The 10,799-nt window shown below is 51.9% G+C and overlaps 1 protein-coding gene across 1 annotated transcript; it reads right to left on the bottom strand.

The window, feature by feature from the left end:
- Nucleotides 1-6,691: 6,691 nt before the first annotated feature.
- On the bottom strand, nt 6,692-9,932 carry BCL2L10 (BCL2 like 10). Its single transcript, XM_061446966.1, has 2 exons — nt 9,451-9,932; nt 6,692-7,856 (listed from the first exon to the last, which is right to left on the bottom strand). The coding sequence occupies exons 1-2, from the start codon at nt 9,850-9,852 to the stop codon at nt 7,725-7,727; spliced, it is 534 nt and encodes a 177-aa protein (XP_061302950.1). The 5' UTR covers nt 9,853-9,932; the 3' UTR covers nt 6,692-7,724.
- Between the last annotated feature and the right edge of the window lie 867 nt (nt 9,933-10,799).

Here is a 10,799-nt window from a genome sequence, read left to right on the forward strand (position 1 = left end):
CAGTGGGAAACCACCACCATGAGGCTTTCAGAAGTTAAGCTGGACAGAAGAACTGTCAGCAGCGGGGAAAAGGGCAGCTGCTGGTCCTGCCAGTAAAAACAAAACAGGAGACATGAGCCCACACCACTTCCGATCGGATGTGACAGCTCTGCCTGAAGTGCGCAGCAAACCCAGCCCGTGTTGCAAGCGCAGCAGGAGGCCCAGGGGCTCCCAAGTGGTGGGAAGTGGAGAGCCGTAGTTCTAGGGGTGCAGGAGGGGGAGCTAAGGAAAGCTGTCCCTGCTTCTGCTCTTCCCTTCCCCACAGCCAGCACTATGCACCCGCTCACACAAGCAGGGAAGGAGCCCAGTCCCAGTTACACGTGTGCCACATCCCTGTTAATTCTGGTGTCCTGTCCTGGCAGCCTTCCCCTAGCCTGGGGTGAGTTTCTCTAAGAAAACCAGAGAAAGATGATTGTTTCCTATGGGTAGGGAATCTAAGAGCGTCTCTCACCTCTGGGCTGGCCAGGAGAGAGGCTCTGGGCAGCCTGTTCCCAAACACAGCAAAGCATTCCCACCAGGCCCCACACACCCCTTGAAATAATTCATTTTTCATGGAATTCAGTCACTTGAAAACAAGAAAAACAACAGAAAACCCTTCCACTGGCTTGCAGCAATATTTTGTCTGTAAATAATCTAGAGAGCAAGGTCACATTCCCAAGTGAAAGCGAAGCAGGGGTGGGCAGGAGAGGGGTGCGGAGCAGAGGGGTGTGCAGCCACAGCCCCAGGCACTGCAGGCAGAGCTCTCCCTATGGGCATGGCATAGGGGGTGTCCACGCCAGGACCCCCTGGCACTCACTCGCCCCATGCCAAAGGCACTGAGGTCCATGCTGCTCTGGAGCTGGCTGCCCGCACAGCCCGCAGCCACCAGCCAGGACACGGTGCCCAGCTTCGCCCGGCCAAAGGGCAGCTCCTGTGGGACACGGGAGACACAGATCTCACCCGGCCCTGCAGTGCCAGCACCGGAGTTCAAAGCCAGCCGCCGGCCGTGGCAGCGAGGGGAGTGCTGTGGGAAACCACCCACAGCCCTGGACCGGCTACAGAGCAGATGGCAGAACACAGCACCGGGATTTCTGGTTCGCACAATCTCTCACCCCACTCACTCCCACGCTGAACCTTTTCCTCCCATGCGGCAGACCTTCGCTTGGCAAAAGCAACCAGGAACGCTGGAAGGGTTTCAAAGCAGCAGGTGGTGTTCTGCTCTGAACATCACCAAGGACAATACACCAGATCCCAAGGGACTGGTTTTTCCTTTGTAAAGCTTCAGGCTCCTTTTGTGCTATTTTGTGCCATTTTCAGAAGAGGTTATGAGAAATCATTTTCTTTTCTTCCATTTTCTAGCCCAGGGCAGGGCAGTGCTGCTATGGCACAGAGCTGCCTACTCGCCTGGCAGCAGGAACGCTTAAGGATGCCAGGTTTTTCATGCTGAGTCTGACTTGTGCTGGCCAGCAGCCCCACACAGGAGAGGTGCCCACACTGGGACTGCCAGCAGAGCTACTGCAGGTACATGTTCTGCAGGGCACGTAAGGGTTAGGGGAAGACAAAAGGAAAATATGATTAAAAACTCAACCCCTGCACACGTTTGACACTTCTCACACCAGAAAGCTCAGGGTTTTCTGCAGAGTTTTGGGATGGAGCCCACGTACTGACTGGCTGAGTGCAGCAGGCAGCGGCTATGCTATAGCCCCATGCCCCATCACAGCAGAGCAAAAGACACCATCCCCTCCCAGCAGTGCTGCTCCATTTGGGGCTGTGTGAGGAGACAGGACCCGGCGCAGCCCAAGCAGGAATCCAGCCTCCTGGGCAGAGCTGGCTGCTGGACCACATCCCACTCACTGCTGGAGAATGCTGCCATCCAGCTTGGGTATGAATCGCTCAAGGAACCACATCCCTAGCAGGCTCCCAGTGTGATTTGGTTCAACATTTGAAGTCCTTGTCTGTATCAAAGCACACACCCATGTGCTGGGTATCAGGAAGCAAGCGCTCACTCTGTGTGTCAAGCACCATCAGCTCTCAGCTGCCACTGATCTTGTCAATACTGTTTTACAAGGTTATTTTACACATGGCTGCTGGAATTCATTCTTGCTCATGCATTAGAATCATCCAAAAGTTATGTAACCACCACCCATCCAGTGTAGCACCAACATGGCCACCCCTTCACAGTCTTGTGCTTGGCACCAAGAGGCAGTGTGGCCATGCTGCCAGGGAGGAGGATGACACTGGGTACATCCAGCATGGCCACTCTTCCAGCAGAGCGCTAGGAGCACATCCTCTGCCTCAGGAGAGGTGGGAAAGCCCCAGGTCCAGCCCACATACCAGGAGATCAGGCACCAAGTGAGCTTCTGCTGTCAGTTTCTAGAGACACGAGTTAAGCGCTGCCTGCCCTGCAGGCTGCCTGCCTTCACCAAGCCACATGGCTCTGCCTGTGTTCTAGGAGTCTCCAATGGGCACATCATACAGCTTCACAATTAATGCTCAGAAATTAATTACAACACTCTGGGATTCTTCTAAAGACACTAATGACTACAAGGAAGAAGCCAACCAGCCTGTTAGCTCAGCACACAGTGCTTTCTCTCTAGCACTTTGATGAAGTCACCTTTGCACGTTTACACATTGCAAATGAAAAGCACCAGCAAGAGTGCTTTGGTGTCGGGCAGCCCATAGCAGAGCTCCAGTGCCATGCCTGGTCCTCCCCGAGGAGCAATGCAGCATGGGCACCTTCCCCACAGTTAGATGAGCCTGACCATCGTTCCCCACAGGCCCTGCTGGGTATAAGCCACATGTGATAATTATACAAATAATTGAAAGGCAGCATCCAGAAGCTGTAAGCCGGGTGTGGGGTTCCTGCTGTTACTCACCATGTGCTGAGCTGTTCAAACAAAAGAGCAGGCTGGGTCAAACACAGGAACTCCCTCAAGTGAACTGTTGTCACAGGTCACAATCATTAAAGGGATTAGACCTAGAGAGCACGAAGTTTCTGCAGTGCCTCCCATAGCTCTCTGGGGACAGGCTTTTCCAATGCCCTGAGCTGCGGTGCCTCTTACTACAGAACATGATGGATTTCCACTGCCCCGATAGCTGGTGTGATCCCCTACTGAATTAAAGCAGCCAATTTAATAGGTTTAATTCCTAACTAACAGAAACGTGTAATGCACGTCAGCTCTGACATAAAATGGGTGAACATCCAGAATGTGAGACTGCCAATTGGCAAGTTCAGTTACAGGCTGCAGCGCTAGAAACTGATCACAGGCTGGGCAGAAACAAACGGCCCCTTCGAAAGGAAACCTCTGTGACAAGGAAAGCCAGGTCCTCTCTTTCTCATTTGAATAAAACAAATAGACCAAGCCCAGGCAGAGAAAAAGTCCAACAAAACGATCTTGTTAGCTCAGCAGAGTTGATTTTTAAACTTCCTACATTTGACTTCAAGTAAACCAGGATTTTATTTAACTCTGTTCTTACTGAAGAACTTCAGTTTGTGACAAGATAATGGTTAAAAGTGTGAAGGTAACACCTTAAAGTGCACCCAGTAACAGCAGTATTTATGAAGCAATTACGCTCTTTAAACCCTAAAGCAGGTAATTCCCAGCTGTGCCTGCTCTCCCCACACAGCATCTCATCATGGCAGGGACAGCCCAGCTTGAGGCAGATAGAGAAAGCAGGGAAACGGAAGTGAAACCCAGAAGTTTGTTTTCATTATCCAAACTGAATGAGCACAAGAATTGAAATTACGTTAATAAATGTCACACACTTGATCTTTTTTTCTTTCCAGTGATTCTAGGGGAGAGGCTTGGCTGCTCAGTTACTAAGTCACTTGCAACAGGGCTCTCCCATCCTGCCCGGGCTTGGGTACCACCATGTGCACCCCACCACCATATGTGGAGAGAGCAGGATGCAGCAGCAGCACTAGTTCCTCCAGCGAGACATGCCAGACCAGATATTTTGCATACCACAGCTCACAAAGTGCCATGTTAACACCATTCTGCAACTCACAGGTTTTGAGCTCTAACAGCTTCTCATTTTTTCCAAGTCAAAAAGAAACCCACTTACTAATTCAACACCCTTGAAAACCGTGATGAATAGATTGCTTTTTCCTTCAGAGAGAAGGCAGCTGGGCTCCTGCAACAGCACTGCAGCCTTTGCCCGTGGTTACAATGGCTGCGCCTTCAGAAGGGAACTGGGTTGGGAGCAGGTGCTGTGCCAGCAGATAACACTAACAGCTCCAGTAAGATCAGAGGGAAGAACACTGAAAACTGGGCCCTGCAAAGGTTTCTGTATACAGCAGAGCAGGGAAGACTCCAAACTGGTGTGAGCATCCAGACAAGGGATGCAGCTCAGCCAGCACCTCCCTTCAAACACAGACCCTGCCCAGCACGCAGGTGCCTTGAAGTGACCCACGATTGATGGCTTCTGCAGCTGTAGGCACATAGGACCCCAGCAGAACCTGCAGCAATTACTGTGTGCTAATCATTAGGTAGGATGAGGCTTGCTGCACCCACCACCTGCCAGGGAAGTTCACCAAAGCTGAAGGTCAGCAAGCTGTTGTGATGATTAGCTGCAGCCTTGCACTTAAACATCCCCTATTCCCCTTCTGCATTTAAAGAAAGGAACAGCATCCTGCTTCCCTTTTCTGAGGCAGAAAAGAGGATGAGCAGCAGTTTTCAATTGAAATAGAGGACTTCATTGAGACGAACTGTCAGGATGAAACTGAAAAAAATAAATTAAAATAGAGTCAAATGTAAGTTAAGTCTAAACCGCCCCCAAATAAGTGAAGCTTTGGTGATACAGCCCTGGTCTTCAACCCTACATCACCACAGCCCCCATGCATCAGAGTATGGCTCCAGCTGTGCACAGGCAAGTCACTCCCATGCCAGGCTCCAGGAGCCTGGGCTGTGCCCACTGCTCTCAGGGTGGCTGAGCAGAGCACCCTCAAGCATGGGTTCCCAGCATAGACCAGAGCAGCCTGGCTCCAGGGGGTTACAGGCAGCGTTGCCACGATGCTGCTGAGCTGCGCTGCGGTCTCCTGACAGCCTTACAGCTTTCCCATACTCCTGATTCTTCTAGCCTTAGAAACCCACCCCCAGCATCTCCCAGGCCAGGGAAGAGCAGCAGATGCTCTCCAAGGTGAACCTTGTAAAGGATCAGGTTTACACCAAAGGCTGATTGTGAGTTTATTCAAGGACATTTTCAGACCATTTTCTTCTCTTTTCCAGAGCACACGGTGAAAACCGGGATAATATCCTTTCTGCTACTGCTTTTGTGGGGCCTGCCAGATCGGGTTACACTGGAAATCAAAATACTCATATTTTATCTTTGTTCTGCTTGGTACAGGAGAGGCACTGAGATCTACAGCAGATTTCCATGGAGCTTTTGCCCTCTGTTTAGAGCATTTCTTGCCCTGTCATTCGGCACACATGCGCCTAAGCATCCCGTATTTCGGAAACTACCTTTGTTTCCCAGCACCAGCCAGCTCATTCCCACTGTAGCCAAAGTTGCCAGCACTGCAGGCTCACGGTTGGCCAGGAGGACTGGAGGCAAACGCCTGAGAGCATCCAGCTGCTGCTGAGGCAGGCACCATCCCTGTGGGAACTTGGGAGAGGAACTGAGCACAATGGTCCCACACCGCAGGCTCTTAATCCTCTTGCCGGGAGCAGCCAAGCTGGAGTTAGAGAACTGGAAGTCAGAGAACAAGCAGGCGTTTGTTCGGAGCAGGCAGTGCAGGGGGGAGCACCACCAGCTCCTTCCCTCCTCCGCAGGACTTACCGTCCCTGAATGTCCCTTTTTGTCCTTCTCCCGCATCTGCGGCCAGGCACACAACGCTGCTCTGTCCGGCGCTGCGCTGCGGTCCCTGCCACACGCCTACCCCTGGGCCCAGTGGCCAGCAGAAGGAGAAGCAGTGTGGCCACTGCCGGCCACAGCGATGCTTGCCAAGGCTCAACTTTCCCAAGAGGAAGTCTAACACATGCCAACTGCTCTCCCCATGAAGGGACATGCCCTCTTTACAGGCAGAGCAGTGGGCTTACGGGTGACCAGGGAGAGAGGCTGAACAACAGGTTTGCACCATTTAGCAGATATCAGAGCCACCAGTGCCCCAGAAACATCTCACTTGTAGACAGGAGCATGAGATCGCTTTTAAGAATTAAACCTAGCACACTCAAAAGTACAGCTGCTCGGTATTACTAAGCCAGTAATGTTAAGCTCCATCACCTACTGCTAAGTCATCATTGTAACACGTGTTAGAAACTCCAGCTTCATAAAAAAGTGTGCACGTGTGAAAGAGAGAGGCAGCAGCAAGTGTTGGCAGAGAACAAGAGTTCTTTTGCTCTGCACAAGCAGGAGCAGCTCTCAGAGGAGCCTGTCTGCACTCACCTATGCTAATGCACTCTGGAAAGTTTTGCCCTACAAAACCACATGGTTATTTCCAGTTGCAGTGGTGAAGATGGGCCTTTTGGACTGGATTTTCCGCTTAGGCTGACTTAGCCTTAGTTCTTACTGCAGGACTCCTCTGCAGCAAAAAGCAGTACCACACCGCTCTGGTGCTGCACAGTTACTTGTTTCAGGTCAAAGCACCAGGAAGGTGAACACAAACTGATGCACCAAAACACTCAGCATCCAAGGAGTGGATCACCCATTCAAGCAAATAAGCAGAAAGTTAAGGTTTTTAAAATAAAAATACTCAACATTTATTCACCTTTGAAGTCACCATAGTAAAATTGTACACGCTATGAGTAACCCAGGAACGTTATTAAAAGCTATCAGAAACATAAGGCAATTTGTACAACCACTGAAAGAAATACACAGCATGTTGAAAATAGTGAAATATTACTTGAACAAGACAACGCTTGATACGCACTAGAGTGACAAGAACGAGCATTAAATTTTAAACAAAAATAAAGATGTTATGGCTACAAGTATTATACAGTGATAAATACTTCAAAAATATATTAAGATATATGGAAATTCTTGTTTTGTCAAGGAAATCCAGAGAAATTCCAGCCTCCACTGGATTTCAATATACCAATTAAGGTTTAATATTTAAATTCCTTTCAGTAAGAACCAGTACTGCAGCCATTAGCGTCCTGTATCAATACTTATCTTCTTGTAGTGTAATGAAATCAGCTGTATGTTATATCAAGCCCTAATGCCCCTTGCATCACAGGCATTTAATTGCTCTAAATCAACCAACTAATTGCCTTTCAGTAACAAGTGCTGTGCACCGTATTTGAAGCCATAAGCTATGTTAAATCACAGTTAACGTTCACCCACTTTACAGTATTAATGGAAGGCAGGTTCAGAGACTTGCCTCCATGTAAAAAAGATGTCTCAAACAGAGGGTTTAGTAGTAGCAAGTCCACCATAACGTCTTCCTAGCATAACACCAAGCACTCAGAAGTTACAGTACATGAACCATGCTAAAGCTTAGGTTACATCTTCAATAAGAAAGTCCAGAGGATGTTTGCAGATGAGAGGTTTTGAACATGCACAAATGGTGGTTTAGGACACATTTGTTTGTGCTGTTACTGAGTATTGTGTGAAGCAGTTTATAGCCAAGGGTTTGGCAACGCATTTTCCCAAGCCAGTTTAAAAATATAAACTTCTTCTTAGAGGGTCTGTTCTATAGAAAATAGAGCGAAATCTGGTAAATTGTCAGTTTTGAGAGTACTTCCCCGTGGCGACATCCATTCATCAGCCTACCGCACCACCAAGAGAAAAGCCAATCCTGCTATTCCAAACCCTGCTGCGGCCATGATCGCATTGCTTATGGTACTGCTCTGCTCAGCCGTCTCGGATCCCTGTCTGCCGAAGAAGCGGCAGAAGCCATCCTAGAAAAGCAAGACAGAGAAATGACATTGAGTTGGTTGGCTTACAACTGACTGGATTTCTTTTAACAAGTATTTGAGCACAGTTTGGTTCACACTCCCAGAATGGTGTTTGTCAGCTATACAAGTTATCAATTTAATTATGAAGGTCTAAATCTTCTACCTCGGGCACACAAAAATGCTTTGTGAGAACCTTTGCATAAGGCAACTAGAAGCAGTAGCTACAAGTGCTTGTATGCCTTGCTCAACAGACAATCGCAACCTTCCTATCAAGATGCTCAGCGTGCCATTACGTTATTTTAGCCCTTTTAGACAAGTTTCTGATGGGAGCTGCCAGCATTGTTCCCCCTCATTCAAGTTCCAGAAAGCATCTGAAACACAGGATATGGAAATTTCCACTTGAAAGGCAGAAGACCGAAGCTGGTCCCATCTCAGTGGATACAGGACTGATGACAACACTCTTGGAAGGGCCAAGTGGACACTGCTCAGAGCAACGCTGGCAGCTGCTCTCCTAGATCGTTAGTTGTGATAATCAGAAGTGGCAGCAATACAACTCCAGATGGTCGTGTTTGAACTCTGCTCCGCAGATGTCTATGTAAACAAGTTATACTCTTAATTTCTTCCGGAACTTTGTTCTTTAAGCTTTAATTTGTGCGAACAAGCAATGCGGTTTTGCCAAGTGACAGTGTACACTGCAGCCAACGACCATGCTGTTCTGAGCAGTCAGATGGACCACTGGAAAACCAAGTTCATTTTGGTGTCTGGAAAAGTCAACGAAACCAGTGGCTGCTTCCCCCCCCCCCTTTCTATTTTTAGTGCTTATTTGTACTGACATCAAATATTCCACTAGGACTGGAAATAGGGAATGTGCAGCTCTGTGGGACAGCTGACGTTTTGTTCTGTAACACAGGCAGAGCCTCATGGACGCTTTAAAAGCTGTACTTCAGCATGCATCTCAAGCGGCAGAAAGCAACAGCAGCCACCGCTTTACGCTGCAATGTATATTAATGCTGCTGCCCACACCTTCCCAAGGCTCCGACCTGACCAGTTCCAGGACAAGCAGGAACCAGAGCAGCAGGTCTAGCAGACGGGTGGCTTCGTACCCAGGCGCGTTTGAGAACAGGCACATCAGTGTTTTGTGTTTACGCTTGGGAGAAGACCCGTGTCAGCCTGCTCTCCAAAATCTGCGGACCTGAGAAGGTAACCCTTGTTCCCACAAGCCAGCGCATAGCTCCTGTATTTCCCGGAGGCTGCAGTTCATCTAAGATGGACACTGGCACCTTTATGGAACCGGACCAAGGCGGAACACAGGACTCCCACAGGCACCTTAAGCACCCCGCACGTCCCCACCGACCATCGCTGGGAGCTCCCCAGGCCCCACAGATGGTCCGCGTTCCCTGCGGAGCCTCCGTCCGGGGCCGCACACGCCCATCACTCGCATCACGGCGGCCCCTTCCCCGGCGATACCCGGGGGCTGCCCTGCCGTGCTCTGCGAGCGGGGTAAAGGGACCAGGCCCCCTTTATCCACCCCGGGCCGGGCTCCCGCTCCCCACCCTCGCTGGTCCCGGGGCCCGCCCGGCGCCCCGTCCCCGCTCACCCATCCGCCGTGCGCCTCCAGCCACTCGCCGCGCTCCTCGGCCAGGTACGCGGCCAGCGCGGCGGCCAGGCAGCGCGGGCCGTCGGTGCAGCCCCGCTCGTCCAGCGCGGCCGCCAGCGTGCCCGCGAACACCACGAGCGCCAGGACCCGGCCCCAGTTGAGGCCGCCGTCCGCCTCCAGCTGCACCGCCACCCGCTCCAGCAGCGCCGTCGCCTCCTCCGGCTCGGCCCGCGCCAGCGGCGCGCAGGAGCGGAAGAAGACCCGCTCCTGCCGTTCCAGCTCGGCCGCCGCCCGCCGCAGCGTGGCCGCCGTGGGGCTGGGGGGCAGCGCGCTGCCGCCGCTGCGGTGCTGGAAGTAGTCCTCCAGCAGCAGCGCCGTCTCCTCCTTCAGCGATCCCGGCATGGCGGCGGCCCAAGGGCAGCTGCGGCCCCGCAGCAGCAGCTGCCGCCGACTAAGAGGCGGGGCGGCCCCTCCGCCCGGCCCAGCCCCGGGGCGATGGGCAGCGCTGCCCTCCTCCGGGGCGGGGCCCGGCGGAAAGCCGAGCCCGGAGCGGGGGGAAGGAGCCCCGCGAGCGGCACGTCCCGCACAGCGGGGTCCCCCACGGTGTGGGTCTGCCGAGGGCACGCACTGCACGGAGCTGCGGGTGTCCCCGGCAGCAGCAAACCGCGGGGTTACCAGATGCGGGCGGAGAGATGCCTCTTTATTTATAGTTTCGCACACACACATCAGTGTATGATGTGCATCAGTCAGGTTCTCCAGGGCCACAGGATGAGCGCGTTGTCTGTTAACCAAACAAATGCAGTGGCGTTTGCTGTGATGGATTTACAGACAAAAATTAGGATTAGGGTCTTTGTGGTACAAAGGTTGGCCCTTCGCTGCTGGTGTAAAATAAAATGGCAGAGAACAACACTGGCCAAGCCGTGTCATTTGCACAGCACCATGGAGACGTCTCAGCCACATGCCTCTCCTGCATCCCAGCTGCGCCCTTCGAGCCGGGAGTACCATCAGCTCCATACAGATATCAAGACTCCCATAAACACCACACCGAGATTTATGGCAGACAGCACAGGTACACCCAACATGTGCTTCCTGCTCCGTGCCGGTTTGCTGGCGAGGTTCAGGTGGTGGCCTGTGACCATGCTGTCCCATGCAGCCCCTGTACCAGCGCTGGGAGAAGTGCTGCCACAGCAGCCTGGGATGGGGGCAAGCTGTCACCTCTCCTCAGGCAACAGGATCCGGGTGCCCAACGTGTTGGCATGGGACTGCTCAGCTTCACTGCATCTATCTCGAGTCGCAGCTCTCTGTCTCCATTTCACATCCCTGCTAGAAAATCTAAAAATAGGTGGTTG

Source organism: Pezoporus flaviventris, unplaced genomic scaffold (assembly GCF_033815535.1).
Source record: "Pezoporus flaviventris isolate CSIRO_AGI_PZ_B2104156 unplaced genomic scaffold, CSIRO_AGI_Pfla_v1 ptg000006l, whole genome shotgun sequence".
NCBI lineage: Eukaryota > Metazoa > Chordata > Aves > Psittaciformes > Psittacidae > Pezoporus > Pezoporus flaviventris.